The following is a 27,551-nucleotide window of genomic DNA, read 5'->3' as shown; positions in this document are numbered from 1 at the left end:
TACTCCAAACGAGTGATCCAATTCCAACCAGTATAGTATAGAATAGTATAGTATAGTAGTACGTACTGTTGAAGGCTTAAAGCGTCGTTGGTTGTAACCTATCAGATCAGTAACGACGGGGTTTCATTGGCTGTTGAAAAGCGCCGTTTGCGAGCCTCGGCTGACTGGACGGCGTGTAGAGCACCACTTAGAGCAGACGACCGGCAGGTAACGAATAGATCCTGGACCTCGCAAGCTACTGAGTAGTAGACTAGAGCTAGGCTGAGTGGTTACCGTAGTACCATACAAAGCTAACTGGTAGCTTACCTGACCTTCCTGCTTCTTGGTAGGATCCCTGTTCAGCCAGTTCGACTCCGTATTCCCGTAGAAACGGAGATATGGGAGTTTGACCCACTTGGTCTGAGAACATCTTTTTTTTTTTTTCTCTTACTTTTTTTTCCTCCTTTTCCCCCCTCCTTCCCCTTCCTTTTTCGATATATTAATTGATTGAAAATTTTTTCTTTCTTTTTTTTCTGTTTCCTGCCCCCTCCCTTTCCATTTTTGTCTCCCGTTTCCATCCATTGCATAACCCAATCGAGGGCTGATTTGGCCCCCAAGCCTTCTGGAATTCTGCTCGACTGGCCCTCCCATCTCACGGTTTCCAGTTTCCCAGTCCCCTGCCGTCAGGTGGGCCTGCACATGCATTCCGATGCTTCCCCTCCTGTAATCTCCGGCTTCTGATTTGTAGGGCGTCCAGACGATGATCTCAACCATCTGATTAGTCGCTTTTTCGATGATGTATCTTGATTAGTGGTGATTGTACCCGCTTAAGGCGTCGCACGGAGGTTTTCTCGAGTTCGTTACCCTTTCGATCTGGCCTGCCACGCATCTGGCGCGGTTCTAGTACAATGGAAGGCTATCCGCCTCCCCGAACAGCCGGGTTTTGAACCGGGACGAGCAATCGTATTTTTGTCCGTTTAATTTCTATTTTATTTTGTTTCTTATTGTTGCGGATGCTTTTGCCAGTTCTCCTCGAATAAGTGCCTCGTTACCAAATTTCATTTACGTACCGGCGTCAGTCAGATGGACTAGAACGGGCGTGACTGATGCAGTGCCACAAATCCCGATCGCCAGGCTGTCGTATATGTGAACTGAGCCCCGGTGGCCGGAGCACGGTGGCCGCATTATTGCTCTCACGGGGAGAACGTTAGTTTAGTTGGATACATCCGAACAGGAGATACTTACCTCATCCAGATAGGGTCCCTTCTTGGCCTCTTTCTTACTTTTTCTTTTTATTGTTGTTCTCTGCTCTTGCGCCCCCTTCTTTGGCCCTATGCAGGTTTAGGCACATTCGCTGTTCTTTTTTCCCTTAGGACCAAGTTGAAGGCGGCCGAGCAGACCAGAAGGAGGAGGGGCGCATGTAACTCTGACCCAAAGGCGCACTAAAAGTGACTCGGGCTCAGCCTTCAGGTACTTACTTAGGCTTCTCGAGGGGCGCCACGGGGACTAACCGGAGTGGGTAGGGCTCTGCTTTTAGTCGGTCTTGCTCCGGTAGTAACCCTGGTTCTGGAAATGGTCCCCATGTCAATGGAATAATCCTCCGCCCCGGCATCCTTTGTCGATTACATATGATGGGGGGCATTAGCGCTCTAGGCGGAACCTATCTGCTGTACCTCTCTTTCTGGTGCAGCTGGACTCGTAAAAATGCATTTATTGGCACCAGCCCACTTCCATCCCGGATAAGCTAGACAGCCAGCCTGACCTGTGGAGTCTCTTGATACCGAGCGGTGTTTCCCTCTCTCTTGTCTCTCTCACTGCCTCTTGCGACTTGCGTGTTGTAGTAGCAAAAGTAGGAGTGCACACCCCACTCTTTCTCCGGCCTTGAGCAAATTCTGTTTCTGAGTGCTCCGTACTCCGTACTCTCCGTATAACGCCCCCCCTCTCCGATCCCTGAACCCAGTCCAAGTGTTGTCATTTCTAGCCGAACTTTCCGTTTTCCCTAATCCCCTCCTCCCCCCTACACCGAGAGGTGGTCCGTACGGCAAGTAGGCTTTCACCGTTCAGCCACTCAGCCAGCTGATCTAATCCGGCTCGTCACACGTATTATGGCTATGAAACATGTGATCCACAACGAAATAGATTGACCGGCAACAGGAAATTGATAAGCAAGAATAACGATCGGGATTCGGAAGATAGGTACAGTTACTTGATCATTGTACTATGGTTGGAGAAGTGGTGATAGTATAACCTGTGCTGGTGCCAAGGTAACGAGGCAATCTTGGCCTCTTGTGCACGCATGAAGTATGGAGTAGCACACCTGTCTGGCCAATGAATTGCCCAGAGCAATCAATGATCATCAGCTCAGCGCTTCACGAGACAAGTGGTTCACCGAGTCAGGCCTGGTGGGTAGTCCAAATTAGTTCTGGGCTAGTAATCTATCAGTGGTTGCAAGTATGTGTGATAACGGTGATGCCTCCCACCCTGGCGCGGTTGGACAGCAATAGAAGCACAAGCACCCAAGGAATCAGTATTTAGAAAGGATGGTCGGCGGGATGATGGGATGTGCGCCCGGGGATGCCGAAGGACGAGGATGACGATGACAAGGAATGAGACGGAAGGCAGCTTGTTCGACCATCCGCATGCTCTTTCCCGCCCTTGTCTCGATCTATCGCCAGGCTGGAAGAGGATGCGATACGACGACTACCAAATTAGAGTGTTGCTTGCTTGCTATGTGGATGGGTGGGATGGATGGTGTAAGTTATGTGCCTAGCTTGCTGAGGTTGCCGGGTAGAGAACTGGGCCAGACCTGCATCCGATGTCGATACGTACTCCGGACAGGGGAAGCAACTCTGCCCTTGGAAACTTTCCGCATTATTGTAACCCTTGCGTAACGGGCGTTGTGACGCGTTGGAAACGGTGAACTTGTGGGGACAAGACTGGGCTTGAAGGGGTTACTTAACGAGGGAGGAGACGAAGGAGGGAGTGGGTGGGGAGGGAAAGAGGAGAAGACGAGAGGGGGGGCAAATGTGTGCCTAGTTACGGAGTAGTAGGAGACTATGTAATACGGGTAAGGAAGAATCATCCTCTACTAGTTAGAAACAGAAACAGAAACAGTAAAGATGGAATGGAACGGAAAGAGAGTTGGGAGAGAGTGTTTGGCCGCAGGGTTGACGATCGGGTCGGATCGTGGGTCATTTGCCAGGCCAATATTACCGCTTCACCGCGGGCATTCCCATCATGACTAAGACGGCTGAGGAGAGTTGCGAAGTGTATCACGATTTGGGTCCGGCCATCCATCCATCCATCCATCCAACCATCCTTCACCCATGCATGTATGTATGTATGTATGTATGTTTGGAGGGGCCAGCAACAGCCTGGGCTAGAAGTGACTCAAGGAGAGTGGTTGCACACACACTCTCTTCATTGCCTAAAAGTACTAGTACTACATAACTTACCTACCTATCATAGAGATACATAGTTACCCCTGGTACAGCGTGACTAATAGATCGCAAAATTCTCCCAGGCACCGTACAAAGGGCCATGGCACGGCTGCGTCATCGAGAAGGTGAGAGAGGGGGGGAATTAATCTAAACACACCGGCAGTAGTTTAGTGCTACCTTTTCTTGCTTTTGATGGGGCGGCGCTCTGTGAAGTATCATACAATCATACAGTGGGTTGGTACTACATGTAGTAGTTAGTCTCAGCAGACCGACTTGACTAGTTACCAAGTAAGCGCAAAGTCGCACCTCGGTCATGAATGTAACTGATCACCGTACCTGTCTGTCGCATGTTAACTAAGTAGAAAGACACCGAGCACTCACTAATTACCATAACCACCTCACTGCATTATAACCGAAATAGCACGTACTCCGTAGTATCTACCCGACAGGGAGGACAGGGAAATCAATCAGAATGCAGGCAACGGGCGGCACCTTGGCTGGTATGGTATGGTAAGAAGAAGCAGAAAAGGATGCAGGAAGACGCAGTAACTCCCAAAAAGTTCCCAGTTTAGCCCCAGACTTCCCATGGGGCTCTCACACGGGCCTTACTACTGTGCGTCGTATCTAGTGGAAAGTTTAGTTTAGTTTACTTTTAGTTTAGTTTCGGCATGTCCCAGGCAAGTCAAAAGTCAAGTCAGTCACTCAGTCAAGTCAATCACTCGGTCACTCACTACTCATTTTGGCTTTGGAAGAGAGGGAGCTGAGGGGGTCCATGAAGAGGGCCCGGCCATTTTCTGGTTCCTTCTTTAAGTTCCATCCATGATCTTTGCTGCCTTTCCCTGGACTGGAGCTCCGATTTCAGTTTCCCATCCAATCATTTGCCGCTCTGCCGCATTTCCCTCGTTTTTCTCTTGACCCTCTGTTCCATATTTCTTCCCCCCTCCCGGTGGACACTGCAAGTCCATCAAATTCTTTTGCCAATGGGTCTGATCATCCCCACCATCGACAGTATTATCCATTCCCCCATCGTCACCCGCCGTTAGCCACTAAACCAGCCCCATTTCCATGGGCCCAGGGCAGTCCAGAAGTCATTTTTGCCAGCACAGAGTCAGAGCCAGGATTGATTGCCCGCTTCGCAAGTCCCAGAAGAGTACTTTCGGAGTGGAGACAGCATTCGTGTGGCATAGGCTCATCTGAATCATCTTCATCATCATCAACCATCCTTCCTTGGGTCCCCTTCCTTCCTTGCCATTTCCTCCCCTTCCTGGTACCTAGACTAGACTCAGTCCTAGTAGTCTGAGCCCCCCCTTCAACTCCTCTCGTCTCATGTCTTGCCCTGTTCGGTTCCCACCAACTAGTCTGCTTTCGTTAGTGTCAACGTCGTGTCATCCCAACATGTGCCCGCTCCCACTAACCCATTAGTCTTCTTACTTACAGTAATGGATCGTGGAACTGGGGCGGATGGTAGATCAAGAAATGCCCATGTACATGCGTCCCACATCTCCGTGTATCACCCTCATGTAGGGCCTTCCTTTTCCTTATTTTAATTTTCTTTCCCCATCTACTATTAAATTATTAATATTATTTTTTTATTCCATCTCCCCTTTTTTGCCTTTCTTTTTTACTTTTTTAGATTCGCTCCTACTTTACTCTTTACCGCATAATCTACTACTTATCCGAACCATCTGGGTCCATTACTCGACTAGGCACTGGGCTTGCTACTTAGTACCGCACGCACTTAACTGTACCTTGCCTCCACGCCTTGTGACCCTCACGCCCCCTGTGTCATCTTTAGATGATAAGTCTCGAACCCCAGTCTTCGGAGATCCTTTACATATTCCTGCAGTCATCATCCACGGATCCTATCCGTGCTTGATACTCCATATAATCTAACCACCGCCCTATCCAACCATCCCGTCTTATCCTTCTAGCCTCTCACCTACTACTACTATGTATGCTTATATCACATACCTCCCTCCTCACACTTTCAATTGACCATCCACCTCCTCTCAGTCCTATCTTTCATACCCAAGTCTTCTATCCCTCTCTCTCCCTCTCAACATCTCACCATCTTCTCAATGGCCGACTACTGGCAACCCCAATCGTCCTTTGCCAACCCTAGCTGGGTTCAGGGCAACCAGTCATGCTGGCGCACTTCGACATTTCGTGACTTGATCCATGCTTTCCCTAAACCCAAGCGGACGGGTCGAGTGATGAAACCCCGCAGCGCTGGGAACAGTCCTTCGTCTGCTGGCAGACGGCGCACAGCAACCATCCCTTACAGTTCGCCCATGTACCAAGGCTACCAGGCTCCCGTCAACACTGCCTTTGTAGCCTCTGCACTTGCCCGAACTGGCCAGAACCGTCCGACAAGTTGGCATCCGGCTTTGGAGCCTGTTAGCTATCCTACTACTCAGTATGTGCCAGCAACTACGGCGTTGGACAACTTTGCCGCCATTGGCGTGTGCCCTCAGCCACTGCCTACTGCCTCTGCAACCTTCGACAACTCTTCCCTGATGTCATCCTACACCTCAACAGATATTCCATGCTCGGATATGGGATTCCCTTCCCTGCCTGATGCACAGCATCAGATGTCGCTCCAACAATCTACCATGCTGCCGATGAGCGAGTCTCAAATTGAGCCCGTCTCCTGGGACACCAGCGCTTCAACCTTGTCGGCAATGGCAGAACCTATGTCTGACTGCTACTCTTTCGACATGTCATCCATGCACAACAACATCCCTCCAGTCTACGTCGCAGGTTCGAGTTATGAGAGTGTACCGTCGTCGGGTTGCTTGACTGGCCCTCCTACGCCTGACTTTCTACCTATTCAGCGACCTGATGACGACCTGCATTCGCAGGTAGAGTCCTTGCACGAGAAGCAGAACGAGGATGAACTCGTCGGAATGGGTCTATACAGCAACCCGGAAGCTTCGCTGGGAAACTCGCTCTTAGGGCTTTCCGGCAAGGGGCTGAAGTTGGAGGAGACTTTCACCCCGTCTTCCGACAATGAAGCCGAAGACCAGGACGATGAAGATGACCAGGAGGATGAGGACGATGACGACGAACAAAATCAGGATGAGAGCCCCGTCAACAACAAGGGCACTGATTCGAACCCTAAGCAGCCTGAAGCTGAGACTTTTCAACAACCGATCAAAGCACCTGGCAACATGATGCAAAGATCCTTTTTCTTTGATGACGACGACCTCGAGCAGCATGCCGTGGTCGATTCCCAGCCATTTATTAACATGGCTAGCCAACCCTGTATGAATTATGGTTATGGATGGATTTGATTCCGACACTGTCGCGTTTACCGCCCTTGATTATTGCTCTTTTCGGTTTTCGGGCTACAGCATTGCATAGCGTGGAGTTATTGTTTCGGAGGCGTTTTCAATTTAGCATACAGTACAGGATACCCAGGGAGGATTGGTTGAACTTGAATTGCATGTATTAGACACCAGTGAATGTAACAATTACGAGAATATCTTTGATAACAGATTGCACAAAGCATCAATAATACGTAAGCAACAGAATAGAGAGAACCTAGTGGTAGTAGGTCTACTTTGTAGTTAACCTACTTAGTACATAGTATTTTCATGAACGAATCAACGCAGCCGAACCGATAAGGAGTCGCAGCGGCGGGAACAACCTTATTCCGGGTGAACAAAATCACTGTCGACGAAGATGTACAGTGTACCCCCGGCCAGTGCAGGGTGAGGGTGAATCATCACATTTGAAACTGCTAAATCAATCAGTAACAAAATGGCAAAGGTCATTTTCACACCATGGAAGGAGCATTCGCAATTACTCGCGGTGCGGAGTCAATTCTACCCTGCACCCTTCTATGATGGGCCCGACATGCGCTCCAAGGCCTGCGCCACTGTATGCGAAAATCCGCCCTGAAATATATGAATAAGTCTACTAGATCTAACAGTTATGATAGGTTGCAGCTTGGAAGCTACGGGGAAACCTGCCACATCCTGTTGAAGCCACGGCCTTGCTAACGGACGCCATTCTCCATGATGATGCCTTGAAAAATTCCATCTTTTCTATTCGGGCTACGTACTCGGCTGCGTTTTGTCGGTATGATCATCCACTTTGCTCATGGAACAAATTGTTTCCGTATGGCTGTGTAGTAATAATCGCTAACGACAGACAGATTCGTGACGGGGCTCGTCGACTCCAAGCTGAACGGTCAGCGTAAGACCATGTTCCAACGAGCTATTGATCTGGGCCTACCGGCCTCATTTGTGGAACTGCGTCACGAGGCGACGCATCGTGAACTGCCTTCCCTGACAGTGCTGCGCAATGCCACACAGCGGTCCCTTGAGTGGTTGTGGGACTACTACTGGTCCAAGACTGACCTGAGTGCTGATACGGTGCCTGTGTCGGAACCAGAGGCATTTGACGGCGCTGAAGACGACATCGAGCCGATCAAGGCGGCTTTGAGAACTGAATTCGAGCACTTACTGACTGAAGAGGAGTCGTCAGAGCCACCGCGGAAGAAGAGGCGGTTCCAGCAGAATGTCTCGTTTACTTCTACGCATTTGATCTCGATTTGCAAGTCCTCCCGTCGTGGGGCGTCTGCGCTAGCAGGCGTGATCGTGGAGGACTCATTGTTGGTTCCTGCTGGTCGCAAGTGAGTTTTCTATATTTTGAAAGTTCTATGACCTTCATAAGCTAATTTGGCACCAGGATGGGTGACTCCATGACGGGAATGTTCGCTAAATGGGATTCGTTATTACAGATGCTCGCCGAGGGCCATCCCCCGGCTCTGGCATCCCTGACGGAGGAGATGGTGAATGTACTGGCCTTTTCAGGCTCAAGGAACGTGAAAAATGACCCTCAGCTCGAAGGATTGTACATGTGGCTGGACCATATACTTCAATCGCCGGAATGGGGGTCTCGGAGACGACTACTGTCCCACGCTTACCTTCTTGCCGTTTGCGAGCAGAGTTCCAATCACTGGACGGCGCTTCTTAAGGAGAGCCTACAGCAGAGGACGGACGATCTGGCACCTAAGAATCTGGCGTCCACATCAAAGAATCAGTCAAAGAAGGACGGGTCTGGCCTCAAGCGGACTGCAGATGCCGAAGAACTGAAAGAGTTGAAGAAATTCGGATGGGAGACAGTAGATACGTGGGATACGCGACCGTTAGGGATAGTATAGACAGCGGATACGATTCCAATATTATCATGCTGTGCCACGGCTCGATGCTCAGCGAAACCAACTCAATTTCACACCCAAAAGGACACTAAGTAGCATCCAAGTAGCATCTACCAGTCTTCTAAAGATTAAAGTGGAAAATGTCACGTCCGAAAGCAGCCTAGCGTCATAGCCACACGTGGCTGAGCTCTCCGCGGAACGAGCCTATGAGGTAATCGCCAAAAGACTTGCTTACACAGTTAGTAAGTATGGCGCAGGTGGCATAGATTAGTTAGCTTAGCTTCTTAGCAATCAATGTTACCACCACCCCCGCATTCATTCCAAAAAGTTCAAGCACTAACACTTTTGCTGTTACCTTATACTTATCCATGTGCCTTACCAGAGCTGTCTGGTCTTCCGTGAGGTTTCAACCCGTGAGAGCGCAAGTGCAACAAATTAGAGCCATGCATGTACAGTCGATCCCGATGTGTAAGTAGTTCCTAGAATTAATAAAATAAACCCTCGAGACGTGCCCCCAAGGTACTTGCTTACATTATTCATTGAGGTCTTATTTGCTAACCAAGTTTGTTCTGTTAGGGACCGGGAAGGGCAATAACTATGCCTACCTGGTCACGGATGAGCCGACCAAGGAGTCTGTTATTATTGACCCGGCTAATCCGCCTGAGTATGTGCCAGCTTGCTGGCTTGATAAAATGAGTCTTGCGAGAAGGTTGAGCTGAGCTGATGCGAGAGTCCAGGGTGACTCCGACGCTGCAATCTCAGATCGACGCGGGAAAGATTAAGCTTACGTCTATCGTGAATACTCATCAGTACGTGTTCTTCCTTCTCGGGCCTATACCGATGCTAACCATTCCAGTCACTGGGACCACGCCGGTGGTAACAATGAAATTGTGAGCTACACACTCTACAAAGACATAACTCGAAACTAACTGAAAAAGCTGAAAACCTTCGGCCAACTCTCCGTCATTGGCGGGAAGAACTGCCAATCCGTCACCATCACCCCGGCACACGGCGAAGTCTTCAAGATCGGAGAGCGCATCTCCGTCAAGGCGCTGCACACGCCCTGCCACACGCAGGACAGTATCTGCTACTTCATGCAGGATGGAGACGACAAGGTTGTCTTCACCGGTGATACTTTGTTTATCGGAGGTGAGTTCAGCTACTGAGTGAGCGGACTGGGTCCAAACTAATAGGATACAGGATGTGGCCGGTTTTTCGAGGGTACGGCCCCAGAAATGCACAAGGCTTTGAACGAGACTCTGGCTGCACTGCCGGATGATACTAAGGTTTACGTGAGTGTTTTGGTGTGATTCATGTTGGCACTTACTGATGCTTTGCAGCCTGGACATGAATACACCAAGGGCAACGTCAAGTTCTGCCTTGCTGTTTCGCAGTCTGAGCCCATTAAGAAGCTGGAGGCGTTTGCCAATGCCAACCAAGAAACTCAGGGCAAGTTCACGATTGGTGATGAGAAGGTTTGTTCTGCCTCCTGTGTTGTTGGCTGAGACTGACAAGGAACAGCTCCATAATGTATTCATGCGCGTCAACGTGAGTCTCCCCTATCAATTTGAAAGACAGACCCAGCTAACATGTTACAGGACCCCGAGATCCAGAAGAAGACCGGCAAGACAGACCCAGTGGAGGTCATGGCGGCGCTGAGAGAGATGAAGAACAGTATGTAAATTGGCCAAATATGGACCATACAATAGTCAAGTACACTAGCAGTATCACAAGAATGAATATGATCCACAAATCCAACCTACCCCTATAAACCCAAGAAAACGTATTCAGCCATTGAGATAACAATGACATTGATTTTTGTATACATCCAACCCATCACCAAAACGATCATCGTGACGTCAGATGCAACTTCGACAAAAAGTAGTATAGAAACCCCATCCTCACCTCAACGCCAACTACCAACCAACTAGTCCCCCAATATACCTTGCTTCTCATATCCATTTCCACAAAATGACCACCGAAACAACCGACGGCCTCCCCGGCACCGCCAAAACGACCAAAAGCCAAGTGCTCGAGGCAGGCGCCAGCGCCATCCAAGACTTCACGCCCGTGAAGCACATCTGCGCGCACCTGAACGCATTCCACGTCTACGCCTCCGACAAGACGCGCTACGTGGAGGCAAATCACTACTGTTCCCATATCACAGAGGGTATATCCCCATCCCCAGTCGCATCGCATGAATCTCACCCTAATAAAAACCCAATCATATAACTAACTAAACCACACAACCACCCAACTAATTTAATACAATGACAATATTTAGATCTACGCCAATGCCTCCTCTACGATAGCACCGCGCCCAACGCGCGCCTCCTCGGCATCGAATACATGATCACGCCCAAGCTCTTCGCGACATTGCCCGCGGAAGAGAAGAAACTGTGGCACACGCACGTCTACGAAGTCAGTAGCGGGATGCTAATCATGCCTGCGCCAGCGAGCGTTCCGAATGTCGTGTGGGACGCAGCCGAGACGGCGGAAATGAAGGATATTGTGCCGTTGTATGGGAAGACGTATCATCTGTGGCAGGTCGATCGGGGGGATGCGGTGCCGATGGGGGCGCCGGAGTTGATGGCGAGTTTTACGAGTGAGGAGAGAGTAAAGATTGCTTGTCCGGGGGGATTGGGGGAGTTGGTGAAGGAGAGGGATGAGAGGTTTGGAGTGGATTATAGGGAGAAGAGGGAGAAGAGGAAGGGGTTGGAGGGGGAGGGGGAGGGGGTGATGGTTGAGGGTGAGTTTCTATTCCTCTTTCCACTTTGTTTAAGTTCCATGTTGATTTGGGGGTGTGTGCTAATTGATGGGTTGTGTAGGTGCGGATGGGATGTGGGAGGATTAGGATATATGATGTTGGGTATGTGATGATACTAATGATACCAAGTGAATGAATATGAATATGAATATGTAATTGCAATTGCATTCGACTATCAACAACTACGATAGTATAAAAGATGGATGTGTCCCATCGGTACCACCCAGTTTTCCATTCCCATAACAAAATGGGGTCCAAGCCGGGCTATCGTTCAGGGAATCCCACCACGAATGATGAGATGTATATTCATCTTGCTTCACTGTCCACACTCACGCGCTCTGGTGTTTAATTTCGGCAGCGGTGAGCTCTAGCAATTTTAGAAGCGAATATAGCAGAAAACATAACGCAAAACAAGAAAACAGTAATAATCATAATAGCAATGGGATGAATCCAATTAGCTGCATTAAGCTATCAGATCATCCATCATGGATGTAGCAATAATCAATCAATCTATTATATCGATTGATCGAAAGTCTGGCGTTGAGTTGTGTCTGTCGCTCACGACATTTCTGTAGGAAGAGAGAAAAAATCTCCCGCACAAAACCCTTTATATACCCTCCCCCTCACCGGCTAATCACATGACCACCCAAACCTCCGAAGCCTCTCCGCCGTCATACCAAGCAAACTACACCAAACTAGTCCATCCAATCCAGCAATCATATAACCTACAAACGAATTGAACGACTACTACCATGCCCCCGAAACCACCATAACATACCCCAATAACACAAAAGAAAACAAAAACAAAAATAATCTACAAAATGGACCGCTTCCTCCGCCATACCCTAAAGCGCAGCACCCCGGGCCACATCTTCCGCTTCGGCCTCAACAGCCTGGGAGTATTCTGCGCATGCACACTAATCTGGGAACACCTGATCACGGTACAACTGAGCGAAGGGCCCTCGATGTACCCGACCTTCAGTCCGCGGGGCGACTACCTTCTCATATCGCGAGTGCACAAGCACGGGCGCGGAATCCAGGTCGGGGACGTGGTGCGGTTCTATCATCCGACGTTTTTGGGGGTCAATGGGGCGAAGAGGGTTATTGGGTTGCCGGGGGATTTTGTGTGTAGGGATTTGCCGTTTAGTAGGGAGGTTGGTGGGGAGGGGGAGATGATTAGAGTGAGTATTTTTACATTTTCCACATTCTCCTTTGTGGTTTTTGTTGGTTTGGGATTGGGGGTCAAGCTAATGGGTTTTGTGTTTGGTGTAGGTTCCTGAAGGTCATGTCTATCTTGCTGGGGATAATTTGCCGTGGTCGAGGGATTCCAGAAATTATGGACCTATACCGATGGCGCTTATTAATGGGAAGATTATCGCAAGGGTGTGGCCGTTGAATAAAATTGAGTGGGTGAAGAATACGTTGGAGGAGGCGGATTTATCGGAATAATTGTTTATATTATGTTGTGTCGGATGGATGATAGATGGATACCCTTTAGGTATACGTCATGGGAGTCTGGAGTTGGTGGAATTTGTGCATATTCATACATCTTCTCTTGTACAATACAGAATCTAGAGCCAAAAAAGTTGAACAGAAAAGGAAAAAGAGGCTGGCTGGTTTACCGGAATGTGGACGGGTTTCTTCTCTTGTAAGGAAGAGGCTCGACCCGCTTCCTCCGGAGCTCCATGTTCGCCTCGGGGAAGCCAATCTGCTTCATCACCTCATATGTCGTCTCGTCCCATTGCGTGCGGAACAGGTGCGCGCCAATCGGCTTCAGGTGGTACCGGGCCTGCAGGGTGCGGGGCAGCATGTTCTCACGCTCCGTCTCCTTCGCCTTGACGGCGGCAAAGTCCAATGGCTTGGAGTCCTTCTGTTCGAGGATGAACAGAGACAGTCGGTGGTAGGGGCTGCCCTTCTGAGCGACAGGGGGCTCCCATGGCAGGACAACCTGCGACTCACCCGACAGCTGGGCCAGATCGACCTTGGTGTTGGTGGCCGAGATGGGGACGTTGACAGCCAGGTAGTGCATCTTGAAATCAAATCCATCCTTCTCAACGTTCGGGACATCCGAGTCGACCACGGCGATGGTAACGAGTTTCTCGCCGCCCTCGAAAAGCTGCACGTCGAGCTTAGGTGCTGTCGTGCTGACCTTGGCGTTGACGTATTCTCCAGGCTGCACCTGGCTGCGGTTGAAGTAGAGCTTGGTGTCGACAACGGGGTCGCAGTGAGGAAGAACGTCGGGAATCACCTTCATTTGTGTAATTCTTTGGACGAGGATCTTGCGACGGTATTCCCTCCATTTCCGATCGGCCAGGTAGCGGTAGATGGGCTTGCTGAGGTCACCTAGACGAGGTCGGTTAGGCTGCGGAGTTGAAGGCAGTTTGTAGAATGTGTTGCTCACCTTGCCCATCCTCAAACTTCTTCTTGACCAGCGGGTCGTTCACATCCGCAAGGATCTTGAGGTGTTCCAGATGGAGCTCCATGGCCCGGAGCTTGGACTTCTTGACCTGCAAGCCGCCGGCCTCCTCATTGGAAAGGGCCTGAAGCCTGGCAATCTTCTCGCTCATCGACTGGATATCGCGCACCTTCTCTTCCCGGTCTGCGATCAAAACCTTGCGGGCCTCCTGGAAACATTGGAAGGGCAGCTGCTCGAAGGGAATGTTGGATGAGCCCTGGAGGGCCGCGCGACGTCGACGAGATCCGACGGGGGCAATTCCCTGGCGTAACAACCTCCGTTCCAGCCGGGGACTTGTTACTAGGGCCGGATCAGGCGATTTGTGGAAGGGAGCGCTCTTGGCCTCAGTCTGGGCTTCCTCGCGAGCCAGAGCGGTGGACTGAAAGGCGCGGGTGGACTGCAGCTGGAGGCCTGGAAGACCCTTTGTGTAGGTCTTCTGCAGGCATTGGAGCAGGGGCTTCGAGGCCCGCTCGCAATGAGCCATGGCGAGACGAGTGACTGGGGAAGGACGGGGGGATAAAGTGGTGGAGTGGATGGAAGAGATTCCCCAGGTTGGTCGGGAAGTCGAAGTCGAGGTTCCTGGCCGGACGGAACTTTTTTCGTCGGGTTGGCCAAGCCTCAGGCGGCTAGCGCCAGACCACCCGAACTTTTGCTGCTCCTCCTCCAAAGCATCACCACCGAGATCCCTCCCCCATCCAGGCTACCTCTCGGGGTTTAATTACACACTCACACTCACAATGCCTGGAAGTGACGCTCTTCGCGCACTCAAGTTGCTCTCTCGCAGCTCAGGGGGTCTCCTCTCGGGCGCTGAGACGACCACGGTAAGGCCGACCTTTTTTGATTCCGCTGCTAGTCTTTGCATATGGCTGAATGCGAGATACTGACCATTGATGCCTCGATTTCATAGCAACGATGCCTGACGAAGTCCTTCTCCCGCTCGATGGCCACCGAGGCCCAGTCCCCCGTTGACAACCTTACGAGGGAGGTTCCCAAGCCCGTGTGGAATCCCGAACCCGTCAAGGCTACCCTCTACTCATTCCCCTCGATGGAGCCTCTGCGCTTCGTTGAGTATCCTCGCAACCACCTCCTGATGCCGCTACGCAAAGACATCCTGCACCGAGCCGTTGTGTACGAGGGTGACATGACCCGACAAGGTACCGCAAGCACCAAGTGGAGAGATGATGTGCATGGAAGTGGTAGGAAGTTGCATGCGCAGAAGGGTACTGGCCGGGCCCGTGTTGGCGACAAGAAATCCCCGATCCGGAGGGGTGGAGGTGTTGCTTTTGGTCCTCACCCCCGCGACTTCTCTACGGAGCTCCCTCAGAAGATCTACGACCAGGCGTGGCGGATAGCCCTCAGTTACCGCTACAAGCGCGGCCAATTGATCATTGTCGACAACGAAATCAGCCTTCCGGAGGGCGCCACTCCCCATATCGTTGAGGAGATTTTCAAGGTCAACTGCTGGGGCCGGCACTATGGACGGTCAACATTGATTACGGACCAGCCGAAGGAGGAGCTGTTCGAGACCGTGCGTCAAGTGGGTGAACATGCGAAGATCCTGGACCGCCGTGACGTGGACGTGAAGGACCTGTTGGAGACTGGACGCTTGATTATCGAGAAGCAAGCGCTGGACCGCATTCTGTCTCAGCATTCCAAGGATCTGAAGAACAAGCCGGCCAAGGCTTTGTACTAAATTTCTTTTACCGGGCGATGGGGTCTTTTATTGGTTAGCTTCGTTTTGTGTTTTATTTTGTACAAATAGATTCGAAATATGTATGATGGCATTACGGATTTTCAAGGATGAAAGTCACGGCATTCTTAGCAGAAACCTACGATAAGCTGCTCGGTAATTGGTAAAGGGAGACCGATGTAAGTAGTCGGAAGCACATGCCAGGGCGAGGTTGCCGAACGGAATTCCTTCACGAAATTATAGCCAAAATCCTCTGGACAAATCAAAAATAAAACAGAAATATTTAAAAGTCTCTCTTATCAATAATTTAGAACCCTATATACCACTACTAAGGTTCTGATTACTCCTGGTGGGACATCTCAACTTGCGGCCGTTCGGCTGTTCTCCTCTTCAGCGGCCGGCGAGGAAAATCATTCCGCGAAAAACTCCGAGGTCAAAGCAAGCGGAGAACCGACGAGCTGCTCATCCTCATACTTAATCCCCTCATCCCTCCATTCCTTTACCCCGTCTCCTCCTCCACAACAGGCTGTGGTCTGCCTGATGTTACTCCGACGCAGTATTTGCCGGTTTCCAACACCGTCGAGCTGGATCTCGCGGGTTTCACCAGCTACCATGCCTCTCCGTGCCAAAGTCACCAACCCAGCATTCGGGGCCACTGCTAGTGTACGCCTTTCTCTTATCTCATGCTTCGCCTTTCCCATTGACTGACGATTGCAGATGTCTACTGCACCTATCCCCAAAGAACTCCCCGGAGACGAGCCCGACGATGTCCTGTTCCACTCCCACTACGGTGTGCGCTTGATTGAGCTCAACCGTCCTAAGAAGCTCAATTCCTTGAACGGCTCGATGGTTCGGAAGATTGTGCCTCGACTGAAGGTTAGCTTGTGGCTGTGACCTGGTATTATACGTGTGGACTTGTTGCTAAGCGATTGGGGTTTTTTTTCTAGGAATGGGAAAAGTCCGATCTGGCCAATGTCATCATGCTCTCTGGCGCTGGCTCGAAAGCTCTGTGCGCCGGAGGAGATGTGGCTGCCCTGGCTCTGCAGAATGAAAAGGGCCCCGAGGGCCAGCAGGCCTCGTCCGACTTCTTCGCCGACGAATATCGTCTCGATCACCTCATCGCGACCTACCAGAAGCCCTTCGTCTCCGTGATGGACGGTATCACCATGGGCGGCGGTGTCGGTCTCAGTGTCCACGCTCCCTTCCGGATCGCCACTGAACGCACTGTGTTTGCCATGCCCGAGACCACCATTGGCTTCTTCCCGGATGTTGGCGGCTCCTTCTTCCTGTCCCGTCTCGATGGACAGCTCGGAACATACCTGGCCCTTACCTCGGAGCGACTTCACGGCGTTCAGGCTCTGTATGCTGGTGTTGCCACGCACTACTTGCACTCCAGCGCGCTGGCCAACCTGACGGCTCGTCTGTCTGAGCTCGTCTTCCGTGACTACTCCACATTCCAGGAACGTCTCGCTCTTGTCAACAAAACCATGGCCGAATTCTCGACGGGTGTGCCGTCCGTGCGCGAGGAGCCTATCCAATTGGCTGGCAAGCTGCGCAGCGCTATTGACCGCTGCTTCCAGTACAACACGGTGGAGGAGATCATCCAGGCGCTGCAGAAGGAAACAGAGATGAAGTCGTGGGCTGAGAAGACCCTGGAGACCCTGTCGGCGCGGTCACCCACCTCGCTCAAGGTTGCCCTGCGCCAGCTGCGTGTCGGCCGCGAGTGGACCATCTCCGAGACCTTCCAGCGTGAGCACGCCATCGCCTCCAAGTTCATGAGACATCCCGACTTTGTGGAGGGCGTGAAGGCCCGCCTCATGTCGAAGCCTCCCCGCCAGGCCACCTGGCAGCCGGCGACTCTGGAGGAGGTCTCGACCGAGACCGTCGACAAATTCTTCGAGATTTCCGAGTCTGAGTCGGGACCTGAATCCCGGTTGAGTCTCTACCACTACAAGTCCCCGTACAGCCAATATCCCTACAAGTTCGGGTTGCCTAGCGAAAGCAGAATCGAGGCTTTCGTGCGTCACCGTGGAAGAAAGGAGAAAGTGACCCTCAACGATATTGTTGCGAACTTTGACAGCAAAGAGGGTGTGAAGGAGAAGGCCGCTGAAGTCCTGGCCAGACGGACTGTCCAGGGCGAGGATGGTCTTGAATGGGTGAACTGATTTCTTTGGCGAAAGAGAAAAGAACATCAGAATGTATAAGGAGTCCATTTGTTCCTGTTGTTGTGTTCGTTGGGTCTGTATATTGGGTTAATCTTATCAACATGTATTTCATATAAAGTTAGACACGCAAGCAACGGTCCTTTTTCCACCCTAACATGGCTTATATCCAACAGTATGATATTCGTATTTATATGCGTTCATCATGTTTCCTATAGCCCGTAAGTCCCTAAGAAGTGCATATTGAAACACTACTCTTTCATGAAGATTTCTCGAGAGTTCTGGGTTCTCTGCGGTGACTTTAAGCATGGGATCTTGATAATCCGGGGAAGGGTAGGATAATAGCATGCTCTCATAACGGAATTATCTGCCACCCCGCCACTTCTGCTCTCTGAAACATGAATGATATCAGCCATCCCTTATGCTCCCTGATAGTAGTAGTAATAGTATATAAAGCCAACACAATTGGTGGAGATATGCCCAGAGTACCTCCTTACCGAAAGAGGTGAAGGCATTCAACTCAGCCCACTCGGCTCCGCACCAGCCCAAGCATCCATCCATCACTAAAGTATCCGTCGGTCCCTTCGGCCGGTACCCATGAATTAATTCCCCGTCTCACATTAACTCAAAGCCCATCCTCCAAATATGCAAACTTCGGGAATCTAAGTATCAGACAAAAGCCCCATCATGGCAGAATCACCTTTACTCCACGCTCACGCAGAGCCCCGAACATCTTGCGATTCGCAAGACCCGGCAGAGCCATTTCTACCCCGACCATCGGCCCCCGGGTCCCCAGTGCCTCAGAACTCAACCCGAATTCTGTTTCGGTTGTATGTTTCCCATTTTCTCTCAACATGGAACTCGCGGATGTTTGAATTTGGGGCTGTCTTGTTCCTGGCCACCATCTTCCCGGGAACATTGCGGTATGCTTCGATTTATGCTTTGGTACGATCGCTGGCTGCGGTGGTCCTGTCCTCGTGGTTGGGATCGGTGGTGGACCGGGCGAATAGGTTGAGAGCGATTCGGCATTCCATTAGTATGTGAGAGTAGTAGAGTGGGGGTGTCATCATGGACTGACATTGTATAGTTTGGCAGAGACTTCCTGTGGCTGCTTCCTGCGCGTGCTTTACGGTTCTCCTGGCGCCGTCTACTACGGTGTTTACCTCGCTTGTGTTTGCGGGCACAGTTTTGCTGGCTTGCGTGGAGAAGCTCGCTGCTACTGCGAACTGTGTTGCTGTTGAGAGAGATTGGGTATGTTGCTGTCCTTTTGCTACGATACCTGACTAATTCGAAAGGCCATTGTTGTGTCGGATGCTTTGGATATCCCTCGACAAGGTATGTTACGAACTGCTACGAGCTGTACTTGTTACTAATTGAATAGATCTCAACGCCTCTATGAGACGGATAGATCTGTTTTGCAAACTCTTAGCTCCGGTGGTCATCTCCGTGATTGATGGGTTGTCCACTAAGATAGCTATATGGACGGTCTTGGTTGTGAATGTTTCCTGCGTCGTCGTTGAGTACATTGCAATTGCTCAGGTACTATTCCCAGAGGCTGGAGACTACTATATACTTACCTTGTTTAGGTGTATACGTCCATTCCCGAACTTAGGCGTTGTCAGGATGGAAGCAGTGAGATCGGAGGTCAATCTGGGCTCGAGCCACAAGATAGCGACAGTACTCCGACCGCAGCTCGTCGGATAGCGCAGTATAGCAGGAGGGCTCTTGCTCCGTGGCGAGAGTATGTGGCTAGCTCTGTATTCTTGGCGTCTCTTGCCTTGAGCTTACTTTACCTCACGGTGCTCTCCTTTGGCACTACCATGGTAACATATCTGCTACACACGGGGTTCACTCCGCTGCAGGTCAGCGGGATGAGGATCGGAGCTGTCATTGCAGAGCTGTCGGGGACATGGGCAGCCCCCTTTATTATGGGCAGGATTGGGCCTATCCGGTCAGGCCTGTGGTTCCTCAACTGGCAGTTTGTCTGTCTGGCGGCTGCTGTGGCGGCCTTTGCTTTCCTCGACAATCAGTCTCAAGTGGTTGCCGTGAGCCTGATTGTCGGCGTAGCCCTCAGTCGAATCGGACTCTGGGGCTTTGATCTGTCGGTGCAATTCCTAGTTCAAGAGGTAAGTCCTGCTACTCGAACTGTCTCATATGGCCAAGCTCTTACTATGATAGGGTGTGGACGAACGTGCTCGCGCGCGGTTCTCATCCACGGAAATGGCTCTTCAAAACATCTTCGAGCTCCTGTCCTTCGCAACGACCATTGCATTCCCTCTTCCCGAACAATTCAAGTACCCAGTATTTATCAGCTACGGGGGAATTGCGCTGGCTGCTATATGTTTCGCGACGTATGTGCGGAAGGAACGGGGACACTTGCTGCATACATCCAAGTGTTTTGGGGGAGACAAGAAACGGATCGTCCCTGACCCGCAGGATGTCATCATCCGAAGCGCATAATGAGATAGAGTGCATGTAGTGTCATGAGTTATGAATCAAATATGCTTTCTGACGTAGCTGTTTCTGGGAGAGTTTACAGTATGAAGACCACTACAAATATAAGACAAGGCGGACCGCTGCGGGGAGCCGAGCATGATCTCGTTCCTGATTACCCCCAACAATCACACCATCTCAGCTGCGCAGCTCCTCCTTCAACCATGTCTTCCCCACACCCATCATGGAGGTAGTCTCGCATCCCCAAACCCTTGATACACCTAGAAAATGCACCTGCTAACTGAGCGCAAGGCTCCTCGAGCTCGCGGAATGGGCCGATCAGGACCCCGACGCCGCACAGGCTGTCTGACCTGCCGGGCACGTAAAGTCCGTTGCGACGAGACCAAACCCACGTGTGCCAATTGCACGCGCCTGCGACTGCAATGCACCTACAAAAGCACCATTCAAACGGTCATCCCGCGACAACGGCATAACAGTCAGAGCTCAGGCACAGTCGTGAGCGCAGCATCGGCCCCCACCAGCACCGCCAGCACCACCTCATCCGACCGGCCAGACGTGAACTTCTTCCACACCGTCCTTTGCAATGACCGGCTTTCAGCATCAAATTCAGGATCCCCGCAGCAGGCGGGTCCCAGCAGTCGCCCTACACAACAACACCAGCAACCCCTAGGTGCGGATAATATCACCTCGTTCGATATTCTTAGTTTCATCGGCGAGATCACCTCCGACTTTCAGCAGAAACACCTCGACTTGACCACGAACGGACTGGCGGGGTTCCCAGCGGGCTCGGTTCCGGCGGCGATCGCGAACGAGGAACTCGATCAGAATGAACGGCCGATCAGTTGGGACGCGGGCTCAGTTTCAGTCATTCACGGCGATCGTTCAGAGTTGGGGTCTGCTTCGGATACAAGCGGTGGTAGTAGTGGTAGTGGTCATGGTCGGCTGACGTATGAGGATCGGTTGTTTGCACATTTCGTGGAGGGGGACCCGCCGCCTACGATATTTGGACCGGTGGATTTGGAATGGAAGTATGTACGTGCTAATGTTGTTGCACAATCGCGCGATAGTCGGGCGGTCTTACATGGGATTTACTGCTACGCGGAGATACACGAGGCGTTGGTTGAGGGGAAAGCGTGGAAGCTGGCGTCGAGGTATCATCAACTGGCGTGTTCAGAGGTTCAGTCGTGCTTGCTGGGCGAAGTAGAGGAGACGGTACTGAAAAGGGTGTTTACTACGGTGTTGTTGCTAATGCTGGCGGAGGTGAGTGTCTCAAGGATCGCTCTGATTACCTGACTTTGGCTAAAGTCCTGACGAAACAGCTCCTTTCTACCCCTGATCTATGGGGCTCAGGAACGTCCTTTCTCCACTCCGCATATCTCCTTCTGCAGCGGTTTCACCACCGAACCAAGTTGTGGACCGGCGTGAGCAGTGTTATTGTGTCGTGGGTGTCATTGCTGGATGTTAAAGCGCTGATAGCTGGCCGTGATGGCGATCCGCTGATTGAATTGGGCAGCCTTTCATCCAGGGCAAACACTACGTCTGACCTAGCCGTGGAAAACAAATTGTTCGACAACAGCAGCGACGAGGAGCCACCGAAACCCGCATACCTTGTGCGTGAAGCCATCACGGGCCCGGCCTTTCGCTTCTTCCTACAAACGCAACAGGTCATCCGACGAATCGTGTGCATCGACTTGCATCACCGCAGTCGCGGGACTGTCAGTGACGAGTTTGAGGTGCTTCAAATAGCACACCAGGTCGGGGCCGATCTCGAGACGCTCTGGAATCGGCGTCCACGCGTGCTGGACGTCTACAGTACGCCCGAGGACCTCTTCGATACTCTACAGCCTGCTATCGCGATCGAAATTTGCCGGACGTTCCGACAGTACATCGCCAACTTCCTAGCGATTTTTATCTACCTACACCGGGTCGCGTTCGCTATCTACCCTCGGACTGACCGAGTGCACCGCGCAGTGGATCGGATTATTCAGTTGGCAACGGCGGAGGTGGAGTCTGGGAGCGACCAGCAACATCTGCCCGCCAGCTTTGTATGGCCGTTATTTGTGGCCGGTCTTGAGGGATCGATGGAGCAGAGAAGATGGATTGTGAAAGAGATGCAGCGGATCACGGGCAGCTGTAGTAGTCGCTGTCAGGATCCCGAGCGCATCCGTGGAAGCTCCCGTACGGCGCGACATCCGCATGCGGGGAAAGCATTGCTCCTGCTGGAGGAGATGACGCGACGACAAGATGCGTCGCGCACCTGGGCGGACTCGCGGTGCGTGCGGCGGGAGCTATTTACTGATTTCTTCATCATGATCTAGAAGACGGTAAGTAGCCGTAGGAGAGGCCAAGTGGACATCGGGAGGTTTGCAGGAGACTCCGGAGTGGATGAACATCAACTCGAAACGCGTCGCAGATCTCCTGACCACGTAATCGCACGTCATCTGACTCCCCGCCAGTCTCCATCAGCCTGTATTTACTTCCTTACTTTTCATCTTCACTTTCCCCTCCTCTCCTTTTCGTCTGCTGTCCTGCATCTCTCCCCATATTGTGGCTGTCGCATTCTCTCCCTCGCGACATGGCCCACAATGAGGCCCTACTCCGAACTCCCCCAGGATGCTGATCTCCACGATCCCAGCCATCATGATCCACCGCCGTCCGGCAGCCAGAGCGCCTTTCGCCTTTACTGGCTCACGGCAATCGTCTGCTGCGGCGGCCTTCTCTTCGGCTATGACTCGGGTGTGATTGGTATGTCAGTCTCCTGAAGACTCACCGCACACCATGCTCATCATTCAATTCCAGGCGGAGTTCTCACCTTCGAATCCTTCCATCGCTCCTTTCGGTATACCGCCGCCGATGAGACACGAGTTAGCGCTATTGCAGTCGGCGTCCAGCAAGCTTCTGCGCTACTTGGCTGCCTGCTTATATGGCCTTTCACAAACCGCCTTGGCCGTCGCCCGGCCATGGCTGTCTGCTCCCTCATCTTCTGTACGGGGGTCATCTTCGAGCTGCTTGATACTCACTCGCTGTCCGTCTTCTACGTGGGCCGCGTCATCTGCGGACTCGGGATCGGCGGCTCCGCAACCGTCATCCCCATCTATCTCTCGGAAATGAGTCCCACCGACAAGCGCGCCCGGCTCGGAAGCTGCTATCAATTCGCCTTCACCATCGGCATTCTCGTCTCCTATTGGATCGACTATGGCATGCAATTCGCTCCCGCCAATGCCCTACAATGGCAAATTCCATTCGCCGTGCAGCTGATCCCCGGCGCATTAATGGGGTTGGGGATGCTCACGCTCCGCGAAAGCGTGCGATGGCTCCTCTCCCACGACTACGACAAGAACGAGTCCAAAGCATGGGACAGCCTAACCTGGATCCGTTCATCGAACGGACCACACGTGCGCGCCGAGTACCAGCAAATGAAATCCAGCATCGAGCGTGACGCGCACGCAACCGCCGATTTCTCTCCAAAGGAGCTCCTCAGCAAGTCCAACAGCCACCGACTCGCTCTAGCCGTCTGCCTATTCATAGCCCAACAATCCATGGGGCCAACGGCGCTTGCCTACTTCGGTCCGCAATTCTTCGCCCTCCTAGTAGGCAACAACGCCCACCTGACCCTCCTCCTAACCGGTATCTTCGGCGGCCTCAAAGTAATCGGCTGTCTCATCTTCATCGTATGGGTCGCCGACCGATTCGGCCGCCGACCACTACTCATCCTCGGCGCACTCGCCATGTCCATCTGCATGATAACCACCTCAGTGGTCGTAAAATCCACCAACGTCCCCACACCCCACCCATCCACAAACAACCCCTCCTCCACCACCCCCACCATGACCAACAGCGGCCTCCTCACCGTCTCCCTCATCTACCTCGCCATCGTCTTCTACAACCTCTCCTGGGGCCCCCTTCCCTGGCCCTGCACCGCCGAACTCTTCAACACCCGCATCCGCGAACCGGGCGTCGCCATCGGCGTCGCCGCCCAATGGCTCTCCAATTTCGTCTGGTCATTCTCGACCCCGTACGTCCTAGCCGGCGCCAAATGGGCCACCTTTTTGATCTTCGGCATCTTAGACGCCAGCTTCGCCGTCTTCGTCTGGTTCTTCCTTCCGGAGACGCGCGGGAGATCCCTTGAGGAGATCGATGCGCTTTTCGGAGATGAGGAGGATAAGCTTCATCATGATGATTCGCTCTCGTCTGCCCTGTTGGTCGGGGAACGGGAACAGGAACAGGATGGGATTGTTTCTGATGATGATGATGATGCTGCTGCGGGGGCGAAGACGAGTGAGGAGAGAGTGGAGGTTTAGTTTTTTTTCATTACTATATATATATATTCATGTGAGGGTTAATTTTAGTTATAGAGTTAGATGGTAGAAGCATGGATTGATTATATTCTTATAAGTGTTGATACGAGATATATTCAGCTGCGGTAGAGTAGAGTATCATCTTATAGCAGAACAAAATAGGATTGATAATTGAACTGAACTGAACTGAATACTACCTGCCTGTAGATTGATCTAGACTACTCCGATGGTTCAGTATGCATGAAACTAGTCTAATGCGGAAACTAGTCCCAAGGGGAGATAGAACCATCGATCTACTGTACATGGTCTGCCAGTCATGTGAGACCATTTATATACTTATACTACTACTACTACTACTACTACTACTACTACTACTACTACTGTGTTTAAACAAATAGAGAGCCTTAAGAGTAAGCTAAATATTGATTATGATTAGCTACCGGGAACCCACACAGCAACTAGCGTACACTCGTATCATCGTTCATCGTAGCAATTCGTGTTCCTTTGCCCAACCAGTTCCCAAAAAAAAAAAAAAAAAAACGCCCCCTCCGGCAAGTTGGTTTCGAAACCATACAGCAAACCTACCTAACTATAAAATCGCCACAGTCGCCAGCTACCTGAGCGAGAATAACAAGAATATTACCTTGAACAGTAATCACAAAGTCCCGCCCAATCCATGTGCTTTTTTTGTTGGGGGAGTTAGCAAGAAAAAACGCCGTCATGCAGTCGCCAGTCATGTCAGCCATCGAGGGCTCACGATAAAACACAGAAAAAGACGACACCAGCCGCCATTGAGCCCTGAGATGGTGTTGAACAATGTATAGAAAATGATGGATATAGAAGATGGTTCTAGACATCGAGCAAATCCTCGAAGCCGTCATTGTTGGGAGTCGAGAAGGAGAAGGACGCGTCACTCGCGAGGGTCTGCTCTGAGTCTCGGCGAGGAGTGGGTTCTAGGGAGCCCATCTTTGAGGGAATCTGAATGGGGCTATCAAAGCCAAAGGAGAGGTCCTGCGAGCGGGTCGTCCTACTCGAGCTCGACGGGGTCAGAGCATTCAGGTCCGTTTTCAAATCGGACGCCCCGAGTGAGTCCTGTTGGGTAATGTTCTTCACCATGGTGCTGAGGTGCAATTGAATAGCCTCATCATTGCACTGGGCATGCTCGAGTAAGTAGTTTTTGAACATGAGGATCTCGCTACGAAGGGCGTCAATATGCCGGGTCAGGAATTCCTTCCTGTCGGAGAGACGCTTGAATTGCTCGCGGAGATCCTCCGTCTGCCTCTTCTTCTTCTGGCGACACTTGCTCGCTGCCAGCCGATTGCGCTCGAGGAATTTCTCACGCTTCGCTTTCTCGCTCAGCTTGTCATCGGCATCGGGGGAAGACGAGTTGTGTGTGCCATTAGTCTTGCGACGCCTGGGCGCTGGTTGACGCGCGTCCGAAGCAGCCGGTTGACTGAAGCTTGCACGGGGAGTTGGGTTGGAATAGACAGCAGCCCCGTCGTACGACTGGAGATGAGACAAGGAATAGAATTCGTCGACCGAATTGAGTCTCTTGTCGTCATATGGAGGGGGCGTGGGTTGACCGTTGCGCACATGCGAGTTCTTCAGGCCTCGCTCAAGACCCGGATTGGTGAAAACCTGCGGGTCATGTTTCGCCGACCAGCTCGGTAGCGAAGGAGAAACTGGGCTGAAACCGAAGAGAGTCTGATCGTCTCCGGCTGGGTAAGACATAGAAAGGATGTCGGTCGCCATGTAGGAATTAGAGATGGTGAAGTGAGAAGGAGCCGCGCTAACCGCACCAGGCATCACCGTCGCTTCGTTGGACACGACGGCCTCGCCAGGAACAACAGGCTGGCCGAAAGAGGCCTGAGTCGCCATGTTGAGAGTGAGCCTGATCTAGACTCAACAGAGGGCAGGGCAGAGCCGCCTGAGCAGATTGTAGAGAAGATCGAATTTGATATTAGAAGGAGAGGGAGAGACAGAAAGAACTAGCTATTGAGAAGGTAGAGGAGTATGGTTGTGGCGAAGGGACGGGCAGGCGAATAGAAGGTATTTAAAGCTCCGGCCGCGATGCCAGAGAAGACCGGAAGCACAAGGCCGAAACTCAGTGAGCAGAGCGGCTTAAAGGCACAGTCTCTGGCACCTGGAACAGAGGCCCTGGGATCTTGTCGAGCCCAGGAGCAAACCAGTGTGACCGAGGGGAAGTATGACCACGGCAGGTACGAGTGATGGTAGGCAGCTACCACGGTTGCGAGGGGCGGGAGAGAAAGCAACAAAGGATGAACAATGCACTGACAAGTCAAGAACAAGCGGGAAGGTAAAAAGCTGGAGAGCTCCAACCGGTTCAGAAAGAAGGTTGGCCAGGAGAATATATCCCGACAGGATCAAAGTGGGGGGGTGAGTTGTTGGAGAGAGAGAGAGAGAGCGCGAGTGAGTGTGTTGTGTGTCCGGAATGGGGGGCTGGCAGTAGGGGTCCTTCTGGAGCCAGCAGCGGAACCTGGACCAGGAAAATCAGGGAACTGGGCGAGACCAGAGTGGAGCTGAAAGAGAGCTTTCGTCAGGCAATGAATCTGCAGGAGATCCAGAATCAGAAATGGGGGGGTTTCAAGGGCAGAGGAGGGGTTAAGGTGGAAATGTAACGGAGAGGTCCACGGAAACGGAAGAGCCGGCAGAGTTAAAAGAGAGGGTGAGTGAGAGGGAGTGAGGGAGAGGGACAGTGAGGAAGGAAAGCGATAGGAGAGGAAGAGTGAGAGGGAAAAGGAAAGAGAGAGGGAGGAGAGAGAGAGAGAGTACCACGGGAAGAAAGTGAAGGAGGGGAAATCCGGATCGAAGTCAATGTGGGAGAGTGATACGAGGGGAGGACAGGCTAGGGTTGGGAGACAAGAAAGAAGATGAAACGAGAGTTGAGGAGATGACAGCAGAGGAAGGATGAGGATTGGATGGAAGAGGAGAGAGACGAGGACTTTCTTACTACTCACCAACAGGAATTTCCCAAGTGGTTGCGCAAGTGGCAGGGAATTGGGATGTTGTGTAGAGAATACAAGAAGTAGTAGTAAGTAAGTAGTTGTTGGTGTTGTTTGTACCTTGTAGTAGCTGATGGTTGGTAGAAGGAACCAACAACACACAAATCTTTTGGATG

General features: G+C 51.7%; 11 protein-coding genes across 11 annotated transcripts; 9 read left to right on the top strand and 2 right to left on the bottom strand.

Moving 5' to 3' along the window:
- Window positions 1–5,043: 5,043 nt before the first annotated feature.
- BO83DRAFT_381298 (uncharacterized protein) lies at window positions 5,044–6,921 on the top strand. Its single transcript, XM_025531955.1, has one exon. It carries the CDS (start codon window positions 5,498–5,500, stop codon window positions 6,710–6,712), a length of 1,215 nt encoding a protein of 404 aa, XP_025384718.1. The 5' UTR covers window positions 5,044–5,497; the 3' UTR covers window positions 6,713–6,921.
- Window positions 6,922–7,137: 216 nt separating this feature from the next.
- On the top strand, window positions 7,138–10,336 carry BO83DRAFT_410763 (glyoxylase). Its single transcript, XM_025534248.1, has 14 exons — window positions 7,138–7,301; window positions 7,363–7,502; window positions 7,579–8,058; window positions 8,115–8,583; window positions 8,642–8,728; window positions 8,759–8,828; window positions 9,163–9,250; window positions 9,324–9,395; window positions 9,443–9,476; window positions 9,525–9,735; window positions 9,787–9,878; window positions 9,927–10,061; window positions 10,108–10,134; window positions 10,185–10,336. Exons 1-14 carry the CDS (start codon window positions 7,182–7,184, stop codon window positions 10,266–10,268), a joined length of 2,109 nt encoding a protein of 702 aa, XP_025384717.1. The 5' UTR covers window positions 7,138–7,181; the 3' UTR covers window positions 10,269–10,336.
- Window positions 10,337–10,519: 183 nt separating this feature from the next.
- BO83DRAFT_367696 (OBAP family protein) lies at window positions 10,520–11,440 on the top strand (the record flags this gene model as incomplete). Its single annotated transcript, XM_025529771.1, has 3 exons — window positions 10,520–10,756; window positions 10,871–11,335; window positions 11,415–11,440. Exons 1-3 carry the CDS (start codon window positions 10,558–10,560, stop codon window positions 11,438–11,440), a joined length of 690 nt encoding a protein of 229 aa, XP_025384716.1. The 5' UTR covers window positions 10,520–10,557.
- Window positions 11,441–12,055: 615 nt separating this feature from the next.
- BO83DRAFT_367693 (putative mitochondrial inner membrane protease subunit 1) lies at window positions 12,056–13,107 on the top strand. The gene is made up of 2 exons (XM_025529770.1): window positions 12,056–12,534; window positions 12,626–13,107. Exons 1-2 carry the CDS (start codon window positions 12,175–12,177, stop codon window positions 12,800–12,802), a joined length of 537 nt encoding a protein of 178 aa, XP_025384715.1. The 5' UTR covers window positions 12,056–12,174; the 3' UTR covers window positions 12,803–13,107.
- Window positions 12,869–14,355, bottom strand: BO83DRAFT_344755 (mitochondrial 54S ribosomal protein mL38). Its single transcript, XM_025528731.1, has 2 exons — window positions 13,755–14,355; window positions 12,869–13,696 (listed from the first exon to the last, which is right to left on the bottom strand). The coding sequence occupies exons 1-2, from the start codon at window positions 14,290–14,292 to the stop codon at window positions 12,972–12,974; spliced, it is 1,263 nt and encodes a 420-aa protein (XP_025384714.1). The 5' UTR covers window positions 14,293–14,355; the 3' UTR covers window positions 12,869–12,971.
- A 130-nt stretch (window positions 14,356–14,485) lies between these two features.
- On the top strand, window positions 14,486–15,692 carry BO83DRAFT_367687 (mitochondrial 54S ribosomal protein uL4m). The gene is made up of 2 exons (XM_025529769.1): window positions 14,486–14,629; window positions 14,716–15,692. The coding sequence occupies exons 1-2, from the start codon at window positions 14,546–14,548 to the stop codon at window positions 15,499–15,501; spliced, it is 870 nt and encodes a 289-aa protein (XP_025384713.1). The 5' UTR covers window positions 14,486–14,545; the 3' UTR covers window positions 15,502–15,692.
- A 69-nt stretch (window positions 15,693–15,761) lies between these two features.
- BO83DRAFT_440163 (mitochondrial 37S ribosomal protein mS47) lies at window positions 15,762–17,834 on the top strand. The gene is made up of 3 exons (XM_025536233.1): window positions 15,762–16,161; window positions 16,216–16,374; window positions 16,446–17,834. The coding sequence occupies exons 1-3, from the start codon at window positions 16,039–16,041 to the stop codon at window positions 17,661–17,663; spliced, it is 1,500 nt and encodes a 499-aa protein (XP_025384712.1). The 5' UTR covers window positions 15,762–16,038; the 3' UTR covers window positions 17,664–17,834.
- A 425-nt stretch (window positions 17,835–18,259) lies between these two features.
- Window positions 18,260–20,173, top strand: BO83DRAFT_367682 (putative iron-regulated transporter). The gene is made up of 6 exons (XM_025529768.1): window positions 18,260–18,696; window positions 18,748–18,911; window positions 18,956–18,995; window positions 19,042–19,199; window positions 19,247–19,786; window positions 19,839–20,173. The coding sequence occupies exons 1-6, from the start codon at window positions 18,348–18,350 to the stop codon at window positions 20,118–20,120; spliced, it is 1,533 nt and encodes a 510-aa protein (XP_025384711.1). The 5' UTR covers window positions 18,260–18,347; the 3' UTR covers window positions 20,121–20,173.
- A 208-nt stretch (window positions 20,174–20,381) lies between these two features.
- On the top strand, window positions 20,382–22,432 carry BO83DRAFT_430298 (Zn(II)2Cys6 transcription factor; the record flags this gene model as incomplete). The annotated part of the gene is made up of 2 exons (XM_025535515.1): window positions 20,382–21,374; window positions 21,434–22,432. The coding sequence occupies 2 exons, from the start codon at window positions 20,382–20,384 to the stop codon at window positions 22,430–22,432; spliced, it is 1,992 nt and encodes a 663-aa protein (XP_025384710.1).
- A 194-nt stretch (window positions 22,433–22,626) lies between these two features.
- Window positions 22,627–24,487, top strand: BO83DRAFT_381288 (sugar porter family MFS transporter). Its single transcript, XM_025531954.1, has 2 exons — window positions 22,627–22,859; window positions 22,914–24,487. Exons 1-2 carry the CDS (start codon window positions 22,700–22,702, stop codon window positions 24,413–24,415), a joined length of 1,662 nt encoding a protein of 553 aa, XP_025384709.1. The 5' UTR covers window positions 22,627–22,699; the 3' UTR covers window positions 24,416–24,487.
- Window positions 24,488–24,845: 358 nt separating this feature from the next.
- On the bottom strand, window positions 24,846–26,454 carry atfB (bZIP transcription factor atfB). Its single transcript, XM_025525985.1, has one exon. The coding sequence runs from the start codon at window positions 26,288–26,290 to the stop codon at window positions 25,262–25,264; it is 1,029 nt and encodes a 342-aa protein (XP_025384708.1). The 5' UTR covers window positions 26,291–26,454; the 3' UTR covers window positions 24,846–25,261.
- Window positions 26,455–27,551: the final 1,097 nt, after the last annotated feature.

This window comes from Aspergillus eucalypticola (assembly GCF_003184535.1).
Source record: "Aspergillus eucalypticola CBS 122712 chromosome Unknown BO83scaffold_26, whole genome shotgun sequence".
Classification (NCBI taxonomy): Eukaryota; Fungi; Ascomycota; class Eurotiomycetes; order Eurotiales; family Aspergillaceae; genus Aspergillus; species Aspergillus eucalypticola.
The sequence above is the reverse complement of the archived record's forward strand: the minus strand, read 5'-3'. Positions and strand labels throughout refer to the sequence as shown.